The sequence below is a fragment of the Lepeophtheirus salmonis genome, chromosome 1 (assembly GCF_016086655.4).
Source record: "Lepeophtheirus salmonis chromosome 1, UVic_Lsal_1.4, whole genome shotgun sequence".
Classification (NCBI taxonomy): Eukaryota; Metazoa; Arthropoda; class Copepoda; order Siphonostomatoida; family Caligidae; genus Lepeophtheirus; species Lepeophtheirus salmonis.
Window position 1 is genome coordinate 45,050,373 of NC_052131.2, and position 25,234 is coordinate 45,075,606.

At 33.5% G+C, this 25,234-nt stretch overlaps 7 protein-coding genes and 1 long non-coding RNA gene across 10 annotated transcripts; 3 read left to right on the forward strand and 5 right to left on the reverse strand.

Annotated features, from left to right (window-relative positions):
- Positions 1–814: 814 nt before the first annotated feature.
- On the reverse strand, positions 815–2,331 carry Icmt (isoprenylcysteine carboxylmethyltransferase ste14). The gene has a single exon (XM_071894025.1). The coding sequence runs from the start codon at positions 2,329–2,331 to the stop codon at positions 1,501–1,503; it is 831 nt and encodes a 276-aa protein (XP_071750126.1). The 3' UTR covers positions 815–1,500.
- On the reverse strand, positions 2,331–4,961 carry LOC121131768 (nucleolar MIF4G domain-containing protein 1 homolog). Its single transcript, XM_040727141.2, has 2 exons — positions 2,982–4,961; positions 2,331–2,920 (listed from the first exon to the last, which is right to left on the reverse strand). The coding sequence occupies exons 1-2, from the start codon at positions 4,959–4,961 to the stop codon at positions 2,486–2,488; spliced, it is 2,415 nt and encodes an 804-aa protein (XP_040583075.1). The 3' UTR covers positions 2,331–2,485.
- Positions 4,962–7,218: 2,257 nt separating this feature from the next.
- Gar1 (Gar1 ribonucleoprotein) lies at positions 7,219–8,019 on the reverse strand. The gene has a single exon (XM_040727143.2). It carries the CDS (start codon positions 8,017–8,019, stop codon positions 7,402–7,404), a length of 618 nt encoding a protein of 205 aa, XP_040583077.1. The 3' UTR covers positions 7,219–7,401.
- Positions 8,020–10,196: 2,177 nt separating this feature from the next.
- LOC121131771 (uncharacterized) lies at positions 10,197–10,722 on the reverse strand. The gene is made up of 2 exons (XM_040727144.2): positions 10,469–10,722; positions 10,197–10,408 (listed from the first exon to the last, which is right to left on the reverse strand). Exons 1-2 carry the CDS (start codon positions 10,639–10,641, stop codon positions 10,249–10,251), a joined length of 333 nt encoding a protein of 110 aa, XP_040583078.1. The 5' UTR covers positions 10,642–10,722; the 3' UTR covers positions 10,197–10,248.
- A 1,470-nt stretch (positions 10,723–12,192) lies between these two features.
- On the forward strand, positions 12,193–14,454 carry LOC121131773 (piRNA biogenesis protein EXD1). Of its 2 annotated transcripts, none has more exons than XM_040727148.2 (2): positions 12,193–13,855; positions 14,039–14,454. In XM_040727148.2, the coding sequence occupies exons 1-2, from the start codon at positions 12,737–12,739 to the stop codon at positions 14,252–14,254; spliced, it is 1,335 nt and encodes a 444-aa protein (XP_040583082.2). In that variant the 5' UTR covers positions 12,193–12,736; the 3' UTR covers positions 14,255–14,454. The 2 variants fall into 2 exon arrangements, with proteins under 2 accessions (XP_040583082.2, XP_040583081.2); XM_040727147.2 differs by having other exon boundaries at positions 12,194–13,855; positions 13,916–14,454.
- A 30-nt stretch (positions 14,455–14,484) lies between these two features.
- LOC139904702 (enoyl-CoA delta isomerase 3, peroxisomal-like) lies at positions 14,485–16,242 on the forward strand. Its single transcript, XM_071894027.1, has one exon. It carries the CDS (start codon positions 14,485–14,487, stop codon positions 15,901–15,903), a length of 1,419 nt encoding a protein of 472 aa, XP_071750128.1. The 3' UTR covers positions 15,904–16,242.
- Pat1 (Protein interacting with APP tail-1) lies at positions 16,217–19,111 on the reverse strand. 2 transcript variants are annotated; one of them, XM_040727145.2, is made up of 4 exons: positions 18,939–19,091; positions 18,725–18,905; positions 17,923–18,648; positions 16,217–17,687 (listed from the first exon to the last, which is right to left on the reverse strand). In XM_040727145.2, the coding sequence occupies exons 2-4, from the start codon at positions 18,884–18,886 to the stop codon at positions 16,860–16,862; spliced, it is 1,716 nt and encodes a 571-aa protein (XP_040583079.1). In that variant the 5' UTR covers positions 18,887–18,905; positions 18,939–19,091; the 3' UTR covers positions 16,217–16,859. The 2 variants fall into 2 exon arrangements, with proteins under 2 accessions (XP_040583079.1, XP_071750127.1); XM_071894026.1 differs by having other exon boundaries at positions 18,725–19,111.
- Positions 19,037–21,522, forward strand: LOC121131775 (uncharacterized). The gene is made up of 2 exons (XR_005869159.2): positions 19,037–20,165; positions 20,401–21,522. It is a non-coding gene; the product is annotated as an uncharacterized lncRNA (long non-coding RNA).
- Positions 21,523–25,234: the final 3,712 nt, after the last annotated feature.

Sequence of the window (25,234 nt, forward strand, 5' to 3'; positions counted from 1 at the left end):
TTGAACTATGATCAGAGTAGTAAAAAAAAGTAGTAAATCCACAGTTGACAAAAAACCATAGGTGTTGTTACTTATTATTGATTTGGTAATACCATTTCAAGAAATCAATTATTTTCTTTTTTAAAGTCTTCTTATTATTTTTTTTCATAGATACTAAATAGCAAAGGTGGGGTAAATTATGTATCTACAAGTTCAAGTCCAACTATAAGTCTTTGCTCACAATTCCAAGTCCTTAAATATTTTATATTAAGTCCTCAGAAAACAAAATATACTTTAAAGAATACTTTATATCCAGTGAAAAAATTGAAATGACTTTCGAGACATTGATTGTGAGTCCAAATCCCCACCTCTGTTAAATATAAGTTCATCAATATAATTTTTTAAATGTGTTTTTCTGAATAAATTTTCCCTCTAAAAACTACTTCATTTCCTTAATGTAGCGGACTTTTTAACAAAAAGTTTGTTCATTCCTAATCCGTATAGTAAATAAATTCAATTATGCGACTTTTACGGTATAGCAAACGCTACCTAGGTTAACAATTTAAGTAATTTGAGTCAACATAACGCTATAATTAATCTCATTAGGAAGTTAGCAAAGAATGAATCATAAATTGCCGATTACGAAATAACTATTTCAAGAGCATCAAAAAACAGGGATTTTGTTAATGGATACATCGTGCCTTATAATATTATACATACATTTTTAAAGTCTAATATGTATATAGGAATAAGTACAATTGTAATCTCTCAATTATTTACGCATTAATCTATAAAGAAAGTTAGCGACCACAAATAATAATTATAATTCTTAGAATAAGAGTTTCTATTTTATTTGACTTTTTTATACATATATCAAAAGGTTAATATTACAATTTGTGGAGAGGAAAAAATAAACCAAACAAAACATGAATTATATGTTATAGTACTAATTGAATAATAATAAGGTATGTTATTGTATATGGCCTGTCAACACAAAAGCAAGCTATAATTTTGATTTCAAAATTGAATCTGGATTACATTTGTACTCTTTGACAAGTAATTATTGTCAATTTGTAACAACAAACTATTTTGACTAAGCCTCGCAATTCACAATGAAAACATTAGAATGGATAGATTTTATGTAGACAAAAGACCAAATCAGGGTGAAATTAACATTCTTATAAACAAGGTTCTTAACTATAGCTGTTAACATTCTTGGGTATCTCAACTCATCCCGAAATTTGAATACAATTTGGACTATCTATAAAATATTTGATTCTACGTAATGACGGTTTTCTTGATTTTTGTTCAAGATTGTTTGTTTTTTAACTCACCACATATTTATAAATTAAGCGGTCACTTTTTTAAGCCTGATTCCAATGCACAGAAGCGAATAATTTTAATTTCTTAAAAGCATATAAAAAATCAGGATGGATTCATAATCCGAACAAAATTATATGTAAAGAGAGAATAATTATAATTATCATACACTAGGTACAAACAAATTTTGCTTATTATTATCTACTTAGTTCTGAACCCTTGAATAAATGGGATGCCAACGGGAACAGTGTCCATATATTCAGCATAAGACTCTCCAAAAAAGGTCAATAGGGTATACTCTTCATAGTAAATCCGTTGATTAAAGAAGCACCACGTGACGATGATATATCCTATTAAACAAATGGGATTCATTAAAATGATTTGTGTTCCTGTGGACCAAATAAACCATCCAACGTAGCTTGGATGTCGACTTATGGAGTAGAGGCCTGTAGTTATAAGTGTATGATCTCCTTTTCGATCGTTCTGAACAATATGATTAAAGCTTGCTCCCGCTTGAAGCATGGCTACTTTTCGAGTTATGTCTCCAGTTAAACAAAGAAACACACCCAGGCAGGATAAATAGTTAAAGGTCTTTCCGAAAAAATAATATTCGATAAAATACTCGAGCCAACTAGCAAATAAAGCAATCCCGTATTCTTTTCCATGATTAATAAGATAGGAGTCAATGCTAATATTCTTAGGATTTGAAATGGCAGTCACCATATATTCCGAGTAATGGAAAAGTGTTAGAAAAATCAGGTACATTCCAAAATTGGACGAATAATTTAATAGAGATATAATTCCGATAGAGCAGCCCCATCCTAGAAAAGTTCCAATTTGAAATATTTCTCTATTAATGGATTGAAGGGAGAGGAACTTTGGAATGAGAAAACAACTCCCAAGGAGATGAGATACGCATATAAATAAGTACAAATAGAAAAAGTTGGATCTTGAGAAAAGATGAAATAGAAGGATAGAACTCCCTATGCCAAATCCATACAGACTTATCCATCCCTCTCGTACCAAGGACATCTGTAACAGAAAAATGTATCATCCATTATAAAAAGTTATTATTATAATAACCAAAAGAAATCAATTTCCTAAAAGATAAAAAAATAATCCCACGAGTAGATATATATTTATATTAGATGGATACATAAGCAAATAATCATAATTATAATTTGAGTTAAAAGTAAGTTCGAAGATCCTTTGAACGAAGAACATCCTCTGCAAGACGTATTCGATCGCCTAAAGAAGGGTTTTCTTTAGATTTTAACATAAAATGCTTCATGAAAATCGTGATGCTTTCTCGGAAATCCTTAAGTTTCGTATGACCTGTGACTGAGCTCAACACTTTCATTACAATTTCTTTATTGCTCATTAAAATCTTAGTTAAAACTGTTTTTAAGTATGCAATCGTTGGTTTATTTACATCTGCAAAGGTAACGACTTTCAAAACGGAGAGAGGAAGACTGAATTTTAATATCAATGAGGATGAATACTCTGCCAGATTTTTTCTTTGTATCGAGCTAAGGGACTCAATTTCTTTTATCTTATCCCAAAGACAGTACTGAGAGGCCATCCTATATTTACGATCGGTGGATGATAATTTGGACATAACCTATTAATAAAAATAATAATATATGTAAGATTGAAGATGATATAGATTGAATCAGTCTCACCTGGAAATAAAATGGATTAAATTCTTTTTCCTGGAGGCAACAATCCTGCAACACAAATGCAACCTCTCTTTCTTTATTTGGAATATTTTTCACCTTCATGAGTTTTTCAAAAGCATCTAAATAATCCTCAGCAGACATGACACTACAGAAGATCATTTTTCGAGAATGTGTATTCATACGCATCTTACGAGCCAAATTAAGGATATGAGAAGAAAATTGTTTTTCCTTAGAAGCTGGATCAGGTTGCAATCTCTCGTTATTATTGTTTTCATTACCAGCCCAAGCAGAGCCCACGATCCACCATCGACCCTTTTGATCAGCTTTTAATAAATCTTCTAGTCGAACACTTAGTGGAGTGGTTGAAGTTCCAGGTCGGAGGAAGTTTTTCATTATTTTCTTCAAATGTGGCTGAAGTTCAGGATCGTAATTTGGTATCTTTTTGACATTATTATTTTTAATTGCCATAAGGACTTCTATCATGAACTTAGTACGAGAGTCCTGAATTTGAGAAGAGGAGGAAGCAAACTGTATCTCTAGTATGACAGATTTCAGCTGAATAGGGTCATCCTTCCGTAGATTAAAGCCCACTGCTTTTAAAACCTGTAGTATTAATTCTATGTCCTTTGGCTGAAAGCTTTTGGTTAGTTTCTGAATTAACTCAAATATTAAAGAACTATCAACGACTTTAAATGCGTACAAATAGCCAATAAGAAGCAAGCAACAATCCAATTCCTTTGACTCTGTATCTGACAAATCCGTGTTTATGTACAAAGTATCAAATTTTGTAACAATGTGATGAAGAAAATGTGCCCCCACTTCGGTTCCAACATTGGCGCTCAGGGTGGAAACTAAAAGTACATGTTCCATGATTAACCGTTCCGGTGTGAGTACATGAGATATACACGCATCTGAGAGCAATTCAGAGAGGGCAGTATTAGTATCTCTACGAGAATTAGATGAAAAAATAGACTCAATGTCCGTACAGATACTATGCATATTACTCTCGGCAAGTCGATTTAAAAGACCTTTCATTTTCTTTTTGAGACGCATTTTAATACTCTCATCAGTAGAGTTACGGAGTGCTGGAGGAACATATGACTTAGTGGATAAGACATTGCCATCAGCATCTCTTTTGCGCCCATAAATGTCCTCCCAAACTTTAGAAAGTTTGGGAGAAGTTTCTTCATTAGAATCTTTGTGGTCTTCACACACTTCATCAGATATATTTTCTTCCTCCATATATGAATTGCCGTCCTCTTCCATATCTGAGTTAACTTCCTTCTCTCCATCAGAGGCCACATCCTCATCTCCAGACTCATAATCGCTAATGCCTACAAGCTCATCTACAGATTCATCTTCATTAAACCCAACATCCTCATCTCCAGACACTTCTTCCTCAAATTCATCTGCCTCCTCCTCTCGAGTTATTTCTTCGTTCAACTCTTCATCTTCTTCAATTTCTGAGAGATCTTCATCTTCAACTTCTTCAGAATCTGCATCGTCAAAATCAGAGTGACTCTCATACCCCAATTTAGAATCATTTTCCTCATCAGAGAGGAGCATATTATTCATTTTTTCAGAGTCAACAGCATTAAGCAGAAAATCGAGTCCGTCATCCAGGAAACTTTTAGGAATAGGATTTTTGGATTTTCGTTTGTTTAGACCTAATTTCTTACTAAGTTGCTTAATATTTGCTTCTTCCAAATCGTTGTCCTCCTTCAACCTTCTTCTACGTTGTTTCTCAGCCTCTTTTCTAGCCTTTTTCTCTTTATTATCTTTCTTAACAGGGATTTTTTCAACTACAAGTGGCTCGGGTTCCGAGATTGAAGGAGTTTTGGCTCCCTTCAACCTGAGATAACGATCTGCTTTCAATTTTTTTTTAAGTGAACGTGTATCTTTTCTACGCTCCTTTCGAGATTTTGTCGAATCAACTCCTTGAATCCCTCCACCAGGACCATGTTTTCGTTTAATTCTCGACATCTGATAAACACACAAGTAGAGAGAAATAAGTCACATAAAATAATATCAATATCGTGGTGAAACTATTTCAAATATCACGTGGATATGACGTCATATTTATTCATACATTAACATTTACTTATCAATTATAATTCTCGATCCCATCATATATTCGGGATCATACATTAATGAGGTAATTAGAGAATGCATTTTACCCCTCCCCTAAAGGGTTGAAATCAGTCAATAATTACTATTATTATAATATTAATAGAGAAGAATAGAGACAACGGTTGATTGCAGTCCTCTTTCTATCATTGTTTCACTCTTAGAATGATAATACTAATATCTGGAGTGGACCAAGGGTGAATCACTTATTCTCATGTCAGAGGAAGCGTACTTTATATGGTTAAAAATCAAATGGAAAAACCTTAAGGACTCCCGAGAGTCATTTAGAAAAACCTAATTGACTTTGTGGAATATTAATAATTTTTTATTTAATCCGCATCTATCTAAGTGACGTGCTACAAATAATATACATATAACTCTTTCACGAAGACCAATTGTTCTAGTAACATTGACAAAGACAACATTATTGAACATAAATAAGTAAGTTTTTTAGAGTTATTTCAACCTATCTTAAACATTTTTCTACAAGTTAATTACAACAACAAAAAAAAAAAAAAATACCAAAAATAAAGTTTAGATCGAACATTTTATCTGTTAGTTAGGAACCCGTCTTTTTGGCAAAGGGTGTACAATATATGTAACGTAAATTTTAATACAGATTCTGAATTAAAAAAGAGAGCCAGACGATCGAAGAGGTGAATGATAATTAATATTATATTAGACAGCATTGTGTCGGTGCCCTTTTCATTTCATCACTGAGTATTATTAATTAATTTTGCTTTATATAATAATAGCATAATTATTAGTGTAGTAGAAAAAATACATTAAGTCTGGTATAAATGTGAAAAGATAATTTATTTTTTATTTAGATTCAGATTTTAATTAGATTTATTTTTAGATTCACACTAAGATGTAGCTAGTGTACTGGTTTCCCATTCGCTTATCTTGCCTACCAAATTGATGCTTCTAATAAGCAGTAAGCTTAGTTCTTATATTATTATTTTGCTATTTTCTCCTAATACACTTATAATTTTTGTATGGATTACTCTTTGAAATGTTTGAATAGAAAATTAAATTTTACGAAATAAATCCTAGAAGGTATTTTTGTTAGATAATGGATTACTATTATTTTACATATAAACACAATAAACAATATTTTTTTTTTTTTTGAACGCTTAATAAAATTGTCTGAAATTATAGTTTGTGTAATAATAGTCAATAAAATAATTTTATATATTAAATCATAGGCAAGATGAAGTTGTGCCTACACAAGATCATACATTTCCTGGTATATGTATACAATAAATAATTGCTGTTATTATTTAGTTTTTTATATATATTCTTGGATTATCATTTATTCGATATTTAGTGATGTGATGTGTACATTTCAGAATTTAAAATAAAATATTACTTATAATGATGAATAACTTCAAATATAATAATGACTTCAAAGATACATAGTAATTACACTACTAGTATATAAAGCTAAATTAATTAATGAAACTCAGTGAAGAAATGAAAATGGCACGCACTCAATACTGTCTACTATATTAATCATCATTCATCCCTTCGATCCTCTCTCTCTTCATTATTATATGTACATATTTAAGATTTACGTTATGCGTATTGTACATCCTTTTCCAAAGAGATGGTTCCTAACATCAACGGATCTAAACTTCATTTTTTGTAATTTTATTGTTATTGACTTGTAGAAAAATGTTAAAGGTAATACCTGCAGCAATCCCAGGTTGAAACACAAGTTTTTTTAATACAACACTTTTTGATTTCTGTTCAAAAATGTTGTCTTTATGGAAGAGATATTAATTGTAGTAAATTATTACTTCTGAAATGCTTATGAATTAAACAAAGACAACTAAAATAGTCCTTAGAATTAAAAAGAGACTAATATTGTACGAAGTCAATTAGGTTGTGCCATTTGATTTTTAAGAATAAAAAATACACTTCCCCCTACATGAGGTTAATTAAGTGATCCACTCCAGATATTAGTAGTAAGGCGAAAGATGAATGATCTTTCATTTTTATTTACTCAAACATTCTCCGTAGATACTCCCACATTGTTATTAGTGTTTCCTCTATTATACTCGTATCGACATCTGTCCTAGATATCAATATATGAATAAGTCAATAAAAATTACGAACAAAATGAATGTTTAGTTTATTGAATAAATAAACAGTACAACATAGACTCGAGATGATTGAAAAGTGCGTCAAGTAGAAGTGGACACTGGAGTAACATAGGAAATGTAGTAGAGGTAAATGCGAAGCGATAAAATAAACTGAGTGAATGAGAGAGAAAGATAATGATTCGACAACATTAACGCCCTCGACCAAAACCACCTCTTCCTCCACCTCGTCCACCGAAGCCACCGCCGCCTCGTCCTCCACCACCAAAGCCCCCACGGCTACCTCCACGACCACCGAATCCACCTCTTCCTCCTCCGCCGCGACCACCGAATCCGCCGCCTCCTCCTCTTCCAAAGCCCCCTCGCCCACCTCCGCGGGCTCCTCCACGACCACCTCGGCCACCACGACCTCCACCCCTCTTGTCTCCTCCGGGAAGGAACCTCATGAGTGGGAGCAACTTGGCAGGATCAATGTAGAGCACTTGATCCTTATCAAAAGACTTGGCTTTTACTGTGTCCGAGAGTTTAACAGACACGAAGTATTCCATAGGATTACCGAAAATTTCGTCAATCTTTCCAACTGCCTGCTTGTTCTCTAGATACACAGGAGCGTTAAAGTAAGGAACATCCTTCTGGGTCGCTTTGAGAACGAGATCACCTTGGCAAGGATGGGAGAAATTTCCCAGCGCAATGACTCGTTCTGGAGGTCCGGCATCAAAAAATCGTCCTCCGCCTCGTCCTCGACCACCTCCACGGCCACCGCCGCCGCCACCACGGAAATTACCACCTCCTCCTCCTCTGAATCCCATCTTTAGTACTATCTACGTTGGGTTTGAAATTAACAATACGAATTCCCTGATCACACACGTGGGACTATGACGCTAATGTGAAGTGGGTTGTTTACTATTATCGGTCAACGCTAGCTGACTGTTTATTTATTATACCTAGAATTGATAGCTAGTTACATCAGCTAGTAAAAATAAGCCTCGTTTTATTTATGTAGTGATCTAACTTTAATAGCTGTACGTGAGCGGCACAAATGTATAGCTACACTTTTAATAAAATGTGACATCACTCACTAGTACATAAGACTTAGTTAAAATCTACTATTATTTTAGTAATAATTAACTAATTGTTTTCCTTAATGTCGTCGATAGTCCATCAATATAATTACGCATAGAATTCTAGACACAACCTATTTAATAGCATAGCAATAGTTTTGTATTCATTAACTATACTGACATAAAAACCAGAGAATGGAATAAATAGATTACTTAGAAAATTGATTTTAATAAAATCATTACAGAATACTATGAAAAACTTAGTGGATATTTTAATAATTAATATGTATTTACGATACAGTGGCCCTTAAATTTGCTATTTCGATATGTCGAAGCATCATAATTCAAAAACGTTCCTTTTGGCAAAAAATGAAGAAATATAGTGTCTGATTAGGTTTGTTGAAATAAACAAGAATTTAAACTGAAAATAGTTATCACAAGTCAAAATAGAGCGATTTTCAATGAATAAACAATCTTTCATAGTTTTAATGTAGTTTTCCTCCTAAAATAATTACTTTTCAAGAAAAAATGATGTATATTAGATATATATGTATAGCGTGTAGAGGGCACTTTTTAGTCATTAATGCCGTATTTATAACATAAGACAAGGACTACTAGAAGGAAGTAGTCCTTGCATATGATCTGTACTTTTTTTTTTTTTTAAAGTGAATGAAATGCAAAAAGACTTCTGAAAGTAACTCAGTAAGTAATATTCGAGAGTATAAAGACACTTGGATATTTTATCGGACTTGGTATTCTTTCACAGATTAGGTATATTATATCTATTGAAGTAATTCTGAAACATCAGAGACCAGAGAAGCTTTTTATTTATATCTAGAAAATACTTATTTTTGCATTTATTGTATAGAAAGATGAAGGAAACCTTAACTTGAAGAATATTCATACCTTTTTACACCTAACATATTTTCTAAAGAAGATTTAAAACATTTTCAATTGTTCGTCAAAACTATTGCAATTACAGGACAGGATAAATCTAGAGTTGAGAGAGGCTGTCGTTTTCTAATAATACCAAGAAGCATATCATGTCAAAGGCTGGAAATTACTTTGAAGTTAATTATTTTTTTACAGACTCTGAGATGATTACACAAATATGTCAATACATACGAAATGTTGGATACGATTAACTCAAAAATTATGAAGTCACTACAGTCTCCTAAAGCTCCCCTTGTGCTCAAACAGTCTTAATATTAATTTATGGCTGCAAGTAGTTTTTTGGCATGCATTTATTGTTATCCACCATAATTCATCATTTAAGATGTACTTATCCAGCAATATGTCATTACATGAGTTGTTATAGTTGTCAATTTTCTTTGGATAATTCAAAATCAACAATAGTTGAAATCCCTATAAAAAAAAATTCATGTTAACTGAAACATATCAAAGAAGATCATTCATAAAAGAGAAGAAATTTGAAGTTCCTTTGAAAAAGCACTTCACAAATTAAGACTTTGAACAAATTCAACGCATAGAGAAATAAATTTATTCCCTTCTCTATTAATCAACCCATGAGACTGACAAATTTTCAAGGCAATTTGATATAATTTGGAATTTACCCTCGAAAATATATTTTTAAATAAACATAAGTAATATAAGGATGTATTGTTATAACCCATAACTTGAAGTTTCGAATGTAGGAAGCCTCGTGAATGAGCCTTCTACTCAGTAACTAAATAGAGAATATGAGGAGAAATGATTTAATTTCTACTAATTATTATTCATTATTTTTAACCTTGTCTCGAATGCACTTTCCCTCAACGTAATCTAAACTCTTCATATAGTTATTTGTATTGACGTTATCATTTGAACCTTAAATGTTAATTCATAGATAACAATTAATTATTGCAATTTGAGCTTCGGGATAAGTAGTTGTTTATCACTCATGAAAAGCAAAAATACAATACAAATTGAAACGGAGGAATTTATTATTAGATAAAAAAGGTTTAAAAATGCAATTTTTTAATTTATTTTTTGTCTTTTTGTACGATTAACTTTGTTTCCAGCAGCTGAAGAGCCAGAGACAAAAGTTCTTTGGAGTCTATTCTTCTGTGAGTCCCGATACTCTTGAACGATGCCGAATGAGAGTTCCTCAACTAGCTCCATCGTCTCTTGAGGGTATCTATAAAAATGTTAAATATTAAAATGGTTATGAACTATTTTCTGGATAATACTGGATTACTTGCATCCCAAAAACTCGGAATTAGCAAATGTTTGCGCAAGACAAACAATTCTATCCTCCTCATATCGTCCCTTATTCATCTCCATAAACTTTTTACGAAGTTCCCAGTGATGAGAAGGTTCATGTTCACTATAATAATCATTTACATCCCAATTCACATCCGCAGAACCCATATTTGATCAACTTTAATAAATAATTATTAAATCCCTGAATTTTTATACTGCTACAAATAAATAAATAACAATTGTCAACTGACGATAAAATTCCAATCAGCTTACCGAGTAAGTAACTAATTTTTTTAGCACTATTAGTGATGGGCCACGAGCGAAACTCGTAAATTGGTACTCGAGTTTTATGAAGTAAATAAAAAGACACAAAAAACTCGACTCGTGGACAAAATATACCGAGTGTTACTTGGAATCGTCAAAAATTGAGATTCTGTTCTATGTTAACTTTAGAATTCATGTTTTCCCGGACACAACACTAGCGAAATGTGTACTATTAATGACAGTTCGTTTTGAAATTAATCTTTGTTTGAATCTTTTAAATTTGGCGGGAGTACTCGACATTGCTTTGAATTACGCAGTTTATTACGCACACACTCAAAAGTCCTTCTCAAGCCAATAGACATACGACAAAATTGTAATTTTAATAAAATATGAGATTATTTCAGTAGACATAGTTAATATCTACTATTTTCACTCTACGAGCTACAAATTCGTCTGGCGTATCCTTCAAAATTTAAGCTTAAACCATGGATTTCTTTCTCTATGCCTTAAACATAATCCCCACTTAATATGTTATTTAAATAAGATATATATTTATACATATAGTCTCAACTTGAACATTCGACTATTGTGGTCTATAATTCTACTTTTAGAGCGGCTAACAAGATCCTCCAGATATGGGAACAATTCTCAGATAAATTATGAAGTTTGTGACCCCGAGCAAGAAACGATTCAAGAAGCTGGCAATTAAATTATTATTAAGGAGAGAGAAGAATATCCCAAAATTTATGGAAAATATATGGGTTTTCGCTTAAGTATTTTAATATTAGGACTAATATATTATTTAAGTCTATCAGGAATCTGAATATTTGTATAACAGATCTAGAGTATTTTTAATACTTTTTTGAATGATCCTTATGAAGGATAATTGATTTGGCTTATAGTCTTATTAAAATACTGTATTAATATCATATTTTACTTAAAGTGAATAAATTATATATCATTTGGGAAAATGTGGAAGTTAGAGGATTCAAGGGACCAAATTTCAGATATAGAGTTTATGCTCATTAGCTGAGCAGATCTGCGGCTACATATGCTTCTAGTTAGGTTAAAACTTAAATATATAGTTAGTGAGGATAATTTGTCCTTACGCTATTAAATCGATTTTTTATTCTTTATAAAATCAATTTAAAATCGATTGCATAGGTAGGTCAATTTTTGCTCGAGACGTCCCTGGATGTAGCATATATTACATAAAAACGGAGCCAATATTCCAGCAGCATTACCAAACTAAATGGTATTCAATGAATATAAGCAAATGTGTATATTTAAAAGAAAAGAGTGTACAGAATCAGACAAAGGTAATGGATAAATACCATATATGTAAATGACATTGACAAAGCCGATATTCCTATAATATTAAAATAATTTGATAAAGCATCTCTCTTATCTTGGCAGTTGGCTGAATAATATAACATCAGTTGGTACCCTTTTTTGGCAGTTGCTTGAACAAGGTAGTAGTAAGTAGTTAGCTAACATAAATATTCCTCAGCTACATACAATAAAAAAGGCTCCGGGATGACAATGGCGGACAACAGCGATGTGATATCCAAACTGAGAGCCTCAGTGAACAGAGAAGCCTCCGATGTCGAGGTTTTCAAGTCCATATTGACTCATTCTTTCTTTATCATGGCGAGTCCTATCATCACGTTTTTCCTTTGTTCCTTTATGTTACACCGGATTAACATCGAGTCTGCAGATGTTATTGCTGCAATTGCCGCCGTCGTTGTTCTTCATTTATTCCTCTTCATCTTTATCTACAAGGCTTATCTTGGAGGCAGTACCAAAGGACAGAAAAAGGACTAAAAACTCCCATGAATTCTGAATTTATTATTTTATTTTTATAATTAATTAATTTGTTTTATTACCTAGTATGTAAATTATTTACTCATTTAATAGATTAAATTTCCCAATCTCCCACTCCTTCATTCTTACTGTTATTGTCTTTAATCATTTTAATCTCCATTTCAAGTTTCAGATCATGGAGAAGCTCCAAACAGGTTCAAAGGTCTCTTTTTTCTCCAAATTGGAGGAAACTTACTTTGAAGGTATTCTCCAGAAAACAGAAGACGACAATCGGATTTGTTTAAAAAAATGTATTAATAAGGACATGAACGTTCAACTCAAGGGAAATTGTCCCTTTTTTGTTAGTGATCTAACTGACATTGTTGTCATGGATTCCGTGGAAAAAATTCGATCAGAAACATCTGCCATTGTTTCTAAGAATATGCACAATAACTTTAGATCTTCAGATTATTCAAAGCCAGAGCACTTGAGCAAATTAAAAGTTGTGGATATTGACCTATTGTTGGGGGGTTCCAATGATTCGAAGATATCCTCTCAAACTCATGGCGATATACCACGTCCAGAAATGGATCTAAGTTGTACGTATGAAGATAGTAATGCTGAGATAGAAACCATCCGAAATACTCTTTGGACAAATGGGCCTCCTAGTTTATCCTATGTTCCCTCCTCTTTTGTTTATATTGAAAGTCCAAGTTCCAGGCTATTTGATGATGCTCTTGATGAATTACTCACACAAAGAATGGTTGGCTTTTCGATTGAGGGACAGGCAATAGGCCGAGATGGGAAGGGAAGTCTTTTCTCCTTCTCAACTCTGGACAAAATCTATCTTTTTGACATCTTTGAAGAAGAAGAACGGTTCTCAGAGAGTTTGAAGCCAATACTAGTCTCTCCCTCTATTGTCAAAATCGTTCATGACTGTCGTATGATGTCTGACTATTTGGACAAAGTCTTCAATATAAGACCAAACAATATTTATGACACACTGGGTGCACACATTTCTTTTCTTACGTGGGCCATTCATAGCGGACATGTTATTAATTATGCTGTATCTGTTGGATATTGTGTGCGGAGCTATTTGGGTGTGAGCGCCAACTCACTTTATTTCCCAAAATATCGTCGAGAATACATGGAAAAGGATAATGCGATTTGGCTGCAAAGACCTTTGCTTGAGTCTTGCCGAACAAATGCAATTAAAAATGTAATGTTCCTTTTAGATCTCTACGTCATCCTTCAAGAAGCTATTGCACTCCCTGCAATTAAAGCAACCAATGCTCTTCTCTCTGTCGTACGTGATGTAAGTTTCTTTTTTTTTAATTATTGTCTAAGGAGTAACTCCGTTATTACTTTGTTTTAGAGCTCTGAAGAATGTTGTAATATTCAGAGAAGAAATCCTCATATTATACCTCAAAAAGTTGCAATTGAAGTTTTACCTCATTGGAGATAAACATTTATTTTTCTTTAATTTTTTTTTGTGTAGAGCGATTTGCCGGACTTTTACAAGCAAATGAGTAATGTTGAAGAAATTCCGAAAACCGTTATGAATAATTTACCACAGTGGAATAAAAGAGAATTGTCTCCCAGTTATGGAATTTCTCAAGGGATCCGTTTGCATCAGTGCATTGCTCAGTACAATAATTCGTTAACCTTTTCCAAACACATTATGCACATGAAGGCTGAGTCACTGGATAATTAATTAAGGATTTGAACTTCTGTCAATTTGTGATGTGACATTTAATGAAAAATAAATAATTGCCTCTATATTTATAAAGATATATTTTTGTATAAATAACTTGAGAAGAAATATATCTAACTAAGAAAAACTATTTATCTTAAAAAGAACATTAAATTCTAAATAAATTTTATAAAAAAATATCTTCTCTTGTGTGTTGCAGACGATTTTAAAATTTATTCAATTCAATACCAATGAAGGAAGACTCCTGCTCAAAACGTCCCCATTCGCCTTCAGTGAAGGATATGAACTCTTTCTCAGAATCTGGAACCATGGATCTAGAACATGTGATAGACTCTGCTCGAATCAACTTCGAGGCAGATATAAAACAAAGAGCATCAAGCAAAAGAATTAAGGGATCCAGGGAGCTTGCAAATCTTGAAAAAGATGAGGGAGTCATGTTTTTGCTTCATGCTCTCCCTTCTTCTAGGAGAAAAATTATTCCGCCTTCCTCGAACCTAGTATCCATGAATAAAGGAAGCTCATCGTCATTAAATGGTTCTTCAACTATGAGTGGTATAAACGGGTCCTCCTCTCTCTCAAATCGAAGACCATCCACTGAAGTGAAGGTGATAACACGAACACCTCTGGCTGTAACGCAACAACTCAGCAAAAATAATCTAAAAAAATCATTTTCGCCCGAGGAAGTTGTCAAAGTTAGTCCTGAGTCTTTAAAAAATGAAAGAACTTTAAAAATGCTTCAAAAGCTACCTCCGTCTGAGTATTTTCGCCTTTGGAAAAGTTCTACACGTTATTGTTTAAATGAAAATAAATCTGAAGAGGAGAAGAAAAAAAAACCCTTTGAATCTGATGACATCCGAGGGGTTCACATGAACTTTAGAGACATTTTAATTCGTACATACTCTAATTTTGTTCAAATTATATTGAGTCCAACGAGTACGGGAATAAAAAATACGATCAATGTTAATGTATGTGAAGAACTTAGTGATGCCATCAATATTTTGAAAAAGGATCCAAATTGTCGAGCAGTTATAGTTTCTGGTCTAGGAAACGTTTTTAGTTATGGAATTGATTTGAGCTTATTAACGTACAAATCCATGGAGAAGCAGAGGAAGAATGCAGAGGCTTTGTCTAATGCTATACGCAAACTTGTCCTGACCTTAATTACTTGTGATGAATTGGCTCTTGTGGCTGCTGTGAATGGAGACGCCTCAGGACTTGCTGTTTCCTGGCTCCCACTCTTTGACGTTGTATTTGCATCTGATAAAGCCTCTTTCACAACACCTTATACAAAATTATCCATGATTCCAGAGGCGGCTGCTCGAGTCACATTTTCCTCGTCTGTCCTTTTGATGTCCGAAATGACTCTACTAGGCAAGACAATATCTGCTTCTGAAGCGAAAGCTTGTGGACTTGTATCATCAGTCATTTGGCCAGAGAAATTTTTCGAAGAAATAATTCCTCGACTTCAATTGACTGAACTTCTCTCCCCCACTGGAATACAAATCGTCAAGAAAGCTATTAAAGAGCCTATTAAGAAAAAAGTGCTTGAGGTTCTTGATGAAGACACGAAGGTCCTTTCACATCAGTGGACTTGTCCTAACTTTGTTAAAAACGTACGCCAGTATTTGAAAACGTCCAATCATGTATAAAACTGTGTTATAAAGGATGTGATATATAATTCCACTATGATAATATCTTGATGAATATGAAAACCACTAGAAAAAAAGATCTCTATATTTTCTACATATAAGTTTTTATATTATCAGCATATAAATATTTATGTATGATAGACTTATCCCAGACTTCTGTATGTGTGTTTGTCAATCAATCCAATCACTCACATCTTATCAACTCTATAAAAACTATTATTTCAACTTACTTACATATCTTCCTCCTCTCAATTTTCAACGAATCCCCCCAAAACCACGTCTTATAATTGTCCAATAAGAGAAAAAACAAACATTAAAAATATAATTTTTTATTTTAAATATTGATTCTCGTATTTTTTATAATAAATAATAATATAACTTAACATTTTGATTCTAGCAAAAAATAAAGCAACAGTTTTCGATTAAAGTTAGGGGAATGGAGAGCAAGGGGGGAGTTCGAACTTTTATTTCACTTGCAATTTCATGATCAATAAAGAAAAAGTAAACAAATAAAATCATTTAAAATGGTGAAAGAAATATCATCACATCACTTCAGGTAACTTTTGCTGAAAATATGAATAGGTAAATATTAATTGTAGTTGATTTTTTTAAATTAAGAAAAATATATATTAGTATGACGCTAAATGCCTTCTGAATGAATTATAATTGATAATTAGTAAGTAGATAAAAGTAAGTGAGACCGACCGATTTCTCAATTGTTTTGCCTGATTAACATTATAAAAGAATACTTGAAAGGGATGAAACTCTTATCACTATATCTTGCAGAATGAATTAACTTTACAAAATAAAATAAAATAAAACAATAACATACATTATTAAAGTTAGACAGCGAAAAAAGAAAAAAACTGTACTTGTGCATTGCTTTCATATCCAAACTTTTGTTAAGAAAATCCACAATTTCTTTCTCGTTAAAAAATTCAAGCTTATATATTTTTTTAATTCCTTACGTTGCTGCTGCAATAACTGTCTTCCATACCATTGTCGTCAAGTGCTTGAATTATGCTTGAGAGTGGGAGAGGATCTCCTTTAGAGAAACAAGCTTTTGTGACTTCGTCATGGTTCCTGAGACCTTGTAACTCTTCCCACTCTCGTAATTTATAAGTGTAAACAAAATAATTAGGCCAATCTTCAATTTCCTGATACACTCTGATAATCCCTCTGTAATCATACTCAAGTCCAGAATAGCCAGGTCCAAAAAGTTTGATGCCGATTTCAATGGATCTGAGATATAACAGCTCTGCCTTACTATATTCTTTCAGATCATAGGTATAAAGAGAGGCCAAATGACCCACACTCAAAGCAACTTCGTGGTCATCATTGCCAAGGAGTTTCTCTTTGATTTCTATGGCCTTGAGATGCATTTTTTCAGCTTTTGCATACCGTCTCATGCTTTGATTGAGGCGACCCAAGTTTCCATAGTGCTTTGCAGTCTGAACGTTGACTTCTCCAAAGGATTTGATACTCAGCTGAATTGCAGATCTGTGTAGGGACTCTGCTTGATTCAAGAGGTTTCGAGATATATCTTCATCAGCATGATCTACGGCTATTTCCTCGAGGATTAGAGCTAAAACACGCTGAGAAGAAGCCAATAAAAGATGACTCTTGGGTAGAAGATTATTCATGATTCCGATAGCTTTTTCTGCATGGCTCTTTGCTCTTTCGAACTGTCCTGTATTATACTGATTAACGTAAGTAGTATAGGCCAATCCTTCAAGAGCGAAAGCTACTTGGAGATTTTGACTCCCGAAACATTTTAGACGAACCTAAGGAAAAAAGAATAAAAAGATATACATTACTATTATACTATGTTAATGTTCATAGTACCGTTTAAAATATTGACACATAATGAAATTTGGGTCAAGACCTGATTTACATCATAAGAAGAAAACATCAAGGACACAAATGTGCTATGTTTACCCCTTCTTATCCTTTTTATGTAAATAAATTCCTCCATGATTAAAAAATTTAAGTGTATATAAATTAATCCAAGGAACTCACCTCAAGTGCTGACTGATAGGCTTGTAGACTCTTTATGACTCGATCAGCGTTTAATAAATAATATCCATAGTCTAAAAGACAATCAGCATATTTGGGATGCCATTCTCCGTAGGTTTCTTTAGAGAGAAGTATGGCTTCAAGAATGAGCATTTTGGCCTTGGAGAATTGTCTCCGAATGACATAGGACTTCGAGGATTGTCTGAGAACATCGATAACGACCTTAATAGGTAGATCATTAGAAAGAGATTGAATAGCAAGTCGACTCCATCGGAATGCTTCAGGATACTCAGACTTGTCGAAACAGGAAGAAGAGAATTGACAGTAAACGGCTGCTGGATGAGGATGAGGCGTCACTTTGAGGAGAGACATGTAGTCGGATGCCTCTGCAAACTCACAGTAGGCTGATACATTGTGTAGGAGGGAAAGGAGAACAATGGGACAAGGAGAGCTGGGGTTGTAGTAGGGAAAGAGGAGCTTTCGAGCTTCTGCGAACCAACCCGCTTCAGAGAGAAAAGAAGAGAAATTCAGAGTGGACTCTTTGTAGTCTGAAGGATTGGATTTAATGAGAAGGTAGAGTTTGTTCGTGAGTGTGGTGTGAATGGGATTACCATGATCAATAACTGACTGAAATATTCTATGCAGACGCGTTCGTCTATCCCCAACTCGTAAAAGACTCAGAAACGTAGACACACAGCTCAATTCATTCCATAAAAGGCTCATCCAACCCTGGAAAAACAAATGCAAAAGACATCATGAGTAGCAAACTATGCTCAACACCCACAACTCTTCCTCTCCTTCATACCTGATCGTAGAGCTCTGCAAAGATATCAAACCGAACTGACTCCGGGGATTCTAATATCAGAGAGCGAACATGCCGAAAATGATATGAGACCGCCTTTAGACTGCAAGCATACAAACTCCGAGGAGAACGAAGAAAATAACACTTTCCTCCGCGAGAGCACATCCTCCAAAATAGACTAATCCTTAAGTGAGGACTATTATTTAATCTGCAATACCTTGACAAATAAGATAGGCACACTCACGCTCAAGTTTTTTTTTTTTTTTTTAATGTTGACAGAAAATAATTTCGTATTTTGTAGTCGTACAAAATAAAGCATTTAATAAAAAAATATGAACTGCGCAAAAGAGGTTTTGAAATTCTCCCTCAGCAGCTCCTTTGCGGCCACCACAATTGAACCTTCCTCATCTATTTCGTACGCGTGCTCGCCCGATATTCCTCCTTTATCAATCGTACCAGATATTATATTTTTGGCCCATCCTAGAAGACTAGAGTTATTTGGAAATGAATTTAAGAAAAGAGCACATTCCTTTTCAGCAAAAGATGGCCTAGTATAATTTGAAAACGTGGTTAAGAAGGTTGAGCCGTAGATGCTTGGATTGAACTATATTTGATTAATAATTATCTTATCGGTTTCAAGTGCTGTGTCCCTGACTGCAAGCTAGGCTACAATAACAGTGAAAAATTCTCTGATGGGAGTTTTCATCGATTTCCATAAAAATGTATATAATTGTTTCCAATCTTGGACATTGGACGGAAAAACGAACGGCATTCACTCTTTCCGTTCATTTTTGAACGAATGAAAGGTGAACGGTGAAAAAAATATGAACGGCGTTCATTTTGACGTTAATTTTCTTACTGTCCATAAGAAGTAGCTTTTTGACTATTTTTTCGGAAGTTAACTGCATCTTTTTTTCTTGATTATGGGTATAATTATTATCTTTGATGGGGGCTAAAATATAATTTATTTAGTCTATTTTTTTTCAATTCGTGCTTCGTTTAATTGTACCATTCACTGGAAAACAAGTCATCTCAAGATAGCCTTCAAAATTACACATATGATATAATAGATCAAATAAAATTTATTTTTCGAGTATCTTGTTAAGTTTTTATCCTATCTGATCATGCGAAGTACATAAATTTTAAACCAACATTAGCACCTTCAATCTTTATTACTGCGCAATATCAAAGTACTTTGTCTGAATTTTTAACCTCTCTTTTTCAATATCTATCATTGATTGTAATGGGAAGATTTCATATACTCAAATTCCATAATTTAAAATTCAATTGTAGGTATTTAAGAATATCAACTTCTGTACAATATTGTACTCTGTAATTCCTGAAAATTTCATTGAATTCTCTTGGTGTTTAAGAAAGTTGCGTTGTTTTATTGAAATATCCTAACTACTAGATCACCGATTTTGGTGTAGGAAATTCGAGTAGGGTAAGTTACGCATCGTCAGGCACATTGAAGAGGTTTTATGTTCTTATATTTTATATAGACATCGTGCGTTATATTTGGAATTTTTTTAAATAAACACATTGATAAATACGTTAGTAAAAAGTTTTGTATCAAAATATGTTCATTAAAAAATCGATTAAAGATTTAAAAACACTATCAAAATATGCCCAAAATTTATAAATTCGGACGTTATTCGAATCATATTTCTTAATTTCAGACACCATGAGATAGCAAAAATATAGGAGATAAATATATATAAGAGTGCAAATGTTGTTTGAATATTTATCTCTTGGGTAGATAAAATTCAAAATACAACTTACCTACTCTTGTACGCAGGGGAATCCTTGATTATTTGGCAATCCTTGAGATGAAAGATCTCATATTATTTTATGAGAACGAAAAGAGGGAGGAACAGACACACGGCGCATAAATTAGAAGAAGAAATTATAAAAAGAATAATCCTTTTGTCGTATTAATAATTAATATAATCTATTAAGGATCATGTCTGTGTTTTCAACTCTGTTTCGGGAAGAAATATAGTGGATCCAAATTCTGCGATATGATGCAATTTATTCCATGGATACCTCCAATATCCGATTCACTGTTAAATCTCAACTCGGATTCTAACACTAGCTAAGTATCGTATGGAGTCTTTCGAAGTCTGAGTCGCTTCACTTCAACTCATGGAACCTCGGGAAGTAATCAACTTTGCAAAGATGTGCTATAATTGTCGAGTCTTGTTTGCTCCTATCTTCAACTCCAGAAAGTTGAATCCTAATTTCCAATACGATCCTATATTTCATTGAGACTCTTTCATGTCAAAATTTATATTACCCTCATAATATGTTGGATCAATTATGAAGAGATCCTTCATTTACTTCAACAATCTAGAGTTATCATTTGTATTCCGTTAGATGATGTTATAACCTTTTACATTCTTTGGTTTTATTTATCAATATTAATTATTAATTTCTACACCACTATTTCCTTTTGACATCTTAGCATTACCGTTCTACAAAATCCAAGTTATCCTCTTTGTTGAGAAAGGGTGCATTCCCTAACTTGGAAGATTCATATTCGATTTATTAATAAGCAAGGAAGTCAATGGACTACCTTGCACCTCGATAACTAATGTATTTAGGAATACAAAACAGAGTTGAGCTCCTACAGGATTAAGGAACTAATAGATTACAATTTGCCACTCCGTTATTTCTGAATATAGTTTCTCATTGATTCAATAATTAAAGATTGTTTTCATATTGTCTAATTTATTATTTTATTAATCAATTAATTTAATATTATGATTTATAATATATAATTCATAAAAGAATTAATTTGAGTTCTTAATTGACTAATTAGTTCGAATATATCGCCTTGATTGGGCAATACACCATTGGGAAAGGTGGAGTATAATATTGGCTAAAGATGTAACATACCTACTTTATTTGCTCTATTTTTTTGGGAATGAATAATAATTTACTTATAGATTTTCATCGTGAACTCTAATCCAATGTAATTAATTTACTGAAGCTCCAAAACACTATGAAATCAAACTGTCATACATTTGGGAAGTTGCCAACCAATAATTATTTAATAAATTTAGATATACATATATTTTTAAGGCCCGGTAGTATACACAGCTTGAGGAATGGGCCTAGCAAGCTGAGGAGGATTTATTATTAGAGTATTGATATTCAAATCATTTGGTTTTAGCTATAATTTGCAGTTACGAGTCTTTGAGTACATAATTATATTCCATTTTATAGCTTTACCTCCTAGTTGGTTAGATTTAGTTACTCATTTATGGGCCTCAGCAAAGAGAGTTGAAAAATAAATAAAAAATAGGCGAATGGATGAAGTTTGAATTCTCCCTGCTCTTGTTTCTAATATTTAAATTTCATTTATATCGTATTGTGTTTAGCCATCCGAGAGAACAGGGCCAATCCGAATCAGTTTGCGCCCTATGCAAAATATTATGCAATAATATGTATATTCAATATTATATAAGAGTTAAAATATCAATATTAATATATTTATTATATTTTATGAAAATAAAAATACTTATAATAATTAAATAATAGACAATATATACAAGTGATTCGGGACTAATTTTATCATCTCACACGGCAAGCACCCCTCCTTCCCAAAGTATTGCATTAGTGTCTCTAACAATAAATACTAATAATAAAAACAGAACCCACCTGTCTGGAGAGGTTGAAACTATAGACAAACAAAGAACACTGTGGGTATATCAGAGATGTACTCACAGGTTGAATTTACAACCTTTTGAAAAAATCTGCAAAGTAATTGAAAACCAATCAGAGGCCTCTACAAAAAAAAAATCAGCCAGTAAATAAAAAAATGAAACCCGACTGGACCTGACAATTAAAGACCGATCAGGCCCTAGTTTTATAGGCGCAACTTGGCCCAGCTATAATGTTGGAGAAATTAAGCCCGGTCCGAAAATCGGGTTAGACTCGGGAACACTTACAATCATTTTACTGACTGGAAGCCGTACAAATTGGAGACAATTACTTCCATTGGAGAGAGCAGAGCTCTTTACTTTGGTGCTGGATGTATTGTGTTTTCTCTCAAGAAAAGTCCTGTGTATATCTGGGAGTAGTCTGCCCTTAAAAGATACCCCTCCGTTTAATATAATCAGGTTTGAGGTGGAATCAGACCAAGAGAAAATTGAATTGAAAAAAATCCTCGAAATCATGAGTAGGAGGGAAGGGGAGTTATCAAAGTCATTAGACATCCTCATTTACACATCCACGTAGGCTGCTATATATATTTCTGGCATAGGCTATGCTAAGTGTTGCCAGGCGCAATTTGACATTTCCTTTGGTAAGTTTGACATTTTTGTAGCATAATCGTACTTAGAATGTTGTGACGTACGACCATTTGTGTTGTTTACAGTGACATGCAAAAATTAATTTGGCAAAAAATGGAATTAAGTCCTGAACATTTTCGTGCGATCATTTTTCACAACTTTCGACGTCAATTATCACGACAAGAGTGCATTCATGAACTTAAATCTTTGTATGGCGATTAAGCACCATCCTATATCCCTGTGAAAAACTGGTTTAATGAATTCAATCGTGGCTGACACTCGCTCAAAGACGAATTCCGTGAAGGTCGTCCAAAAACAGCCGTTGTACCGGAGAACATTGATGCCGTGCCTGAAGTGATAATGCAAGATCGTTATGTGACATACCATGAGATAGAAGAATTCTTGGGCAATTCTTCAACTAGCATACATTCGATATTGCATTTACACCTATCCGTAAAAAAGGTTTGTTCTCGTTGGATCCTGCACAATTTGACAATCGCTCAAAAGAAGACTCTTGTCGATTGGTGTAAAGAAATATAAAAAAATACGCTCGCGGTGCTTCAAAAGACGTTTATAAGATCGTCACAGGTAACGAATCATGGATCTATGCGCATGAGCCCGAAACAAAACAACAATCGACCGTGTGGGTCTTCGAAGACGAGCCAAATCCAGCGAAAGTTGTTCGTGGGAGAAGCACTTCGAAACAAATGGTTGCCTGTGTCTTCCGCAAAACTGTTCATGTGGCGACTGTTCCACTTGAGCATCGTAGGACGGTCAAATCTGAGTGGTACGTCACAATTTGTTTGCCTGAAGTCTTCGGAGAGATTCGAAAAACGAACAAGAGAATATGAATCATTGATCACCATAACAATGCGAGCTCTCACACATCGGCTCAAACCAGCGCCTTTTTGACCGGCCAAAACGTCGAATTGATGGATCATCCGCCGTACAGCCCTGACTTGGCACCCAATGACTTCTTTTTATTCCCGCACATCAAGAAAAAAATGCGTGGTCAACGATTTTCTTCGCCAGAAAATGCTATTGAAGCGTTTAAAAACCATATTTTGGAGGTGTCTCAATCGGAGTGGAAAAATAACTTTGACAGTTTGTTTGAGCGCATGCAAAAATGTATAAATTATGCTGGAGAATACTTTGAAAAACAATAAAACCATTTTTGATGATAAATATTCGCATTTTCATTATTGGACCAGAAATATATATAGCAGTATGTATGTCCCCTCGTTATTTGATTTGATATCGGATCATGAGGAAGAAAAATCCCATCTAATGAACTCTCCTCATCCAAGAACATCGTTTGTTGCAACTTTTATTGAAAGAATGGGCGAAAGCTCATCGATGTTTGTTGAAGTAATTATGAACACAACATGTGATGGAAGTTACAATGAGTTTCATTTCTCAGCAGTAGCGTAACTAGGGTTGAGTGGAGGGGGCGGTCTGCCACGGGAGGCACAATTGTTTGGGCAGCATTTTGTGGACCCAATGTATTATTATATAATACATTTTTTCTCATTTTTCTAACATTTCATTATTTTTTTGCATTTCTCAAATCTTGGTGTTCGAACTACTCTGTAATTATTTAATTGTCAATAATTGCAATACGGTGCCATCATACCTTGTACATCGTGAATATTTATTCCTTAAACGTTTATATATATAGTTTTATCTAAAAAGATATTCAATATTTTTGGTACTCTATACATTTGGTACGCTTCACCAAGGACTCCTGTAAGCAGGACAGCTTATTCTATATCATAGATGAAATGTCTCTCTTAAAGTGTTTTGGTACAAAATAAAGAGTTTTTAAAAGTATTTTGCTAGGGAAAATCATCAAAATAATAAAAATGAGGCTAAAAATTTCTAATAGAAGTGGTATTTTATTAGTACTTTAATCAAAATAAACATTTAAAACATATAAAAAAGAAAAGGCACAATCAAAAAATACAAAGTTGGTCCAAGTCTACAAGTCAGAAGATTTTGTTTGAAATTTAGCTTTTTTTCTATTAGCTTCTGAATTCTTAGCTGCCATATTCTTTTTTGTTAAAAATTGGATGTCATCATTCAGTTTAGCACTTGGCATGATGCACATCTGATCTTCTTCTTCAAAGAAAAACCAATATACCCGGCAACAAAGTAGAGAGCATTACTCTCTCCCTTGGAAGTTAGTTCCTGGAGGTCATCTGGTTGCCAGTTAGTCAAA

What these genes read in the sequence shown, in the direction of transcription:
- Icmt (XM_071894025.1), bottom strand. Translation starts at nt 2,331, where the DNA reads ATGTCCTTGGTACGAGAGGGATGGATAAGTCTGTATGGATTTGGCATA.
- LOC121131768 (XM_040727141.2), bottom strand. Translation starts at nt 4,961, where the DNA reads ATGTCGAGAATTAAACGAAAACATGGTCCTGGTGGAGGGATTCAAGGA. An exon ending in TTAATCCATTTTATTTCCAG is followed by an intron (nt 2,921 to 2,981) that starts GTGAGACTGATT and finishes TTTTATTAATAG; the next exon opens with GTTATGTCCAAATTATCATC.
- Gar1 (XM_040727143.2), bottom strand. Translation starts at nt 8,019, where the DNA reads ATGGGATTCAGAGGAGGAGGAGGTGGTAATTTCCGTGGTGGCGGCGGC.
- LOC121131771 (XM_040727144.2), bottom strand. Translation starts at nt 10,641, where the DNA reads ATGGGTTCTGCGGATGTGAATTGGGATGTAAATGATTATTATAGTGAA. An exon ending in TCCGAGTTTTTGGGATGCAA is followed by an intron (nt 10,409 to 10,468) that starts GTAATCCAGTAT and finishes ACATTTTTATAG; the next exon opens with ATACCCTCAAGAGACGATGG.
- LOC121131773 (XM_040727148.2), top strand. Translation starts at nt 12,737, where the DNA reads ATGGAGAAGCTCCAAACAGGTTCAAAGGTCTCTTTTTTCTCCAAATTG. An exon ending in TTCTCTCTGTCGTACGTGAT is followed by an intron (nt 13,856 to 14,038) that starts GTAAGTTTCTTT and finishes TTTTTTGTGTAG; the next exon opens with AGCGATTTGCCGGACTTTTA.
- LOC139904702 (XM_071894027.1), top strand. Translation starts at nt 14,485, where the DNA reads ATGAAGGAAGACTCCTGCTCAAAACGTCCCCATTCGCCTTCAGTGAAG.
- Pat1 (XM_071894026.1), bottom strand. Translation starts at nt 18,886, where the DNA reads ATGTGCTCTCGCGGAGGAAAGTGTTATTTTCTTCGTTCTCCTCGGAGT. An exon ending in TTGCAGAGCTCTACGATCAG is followed by an intron (nt 18,649 to 18,724) that starts GTATGAAGGAGA and finishes TTGTTTTTCCAG; the next exon opens with GGTTGGATGAGCCTTTTATG. An exon ending in CCTATCAGTCAGCACTTGAG is followed by an intron (nt 17,688 to 17,922) that starts GTGAGTTCCTTG and finishes TTTTTTCCTTAG; the next exon opens with GTTCGTCTAAAATGTTTCGG.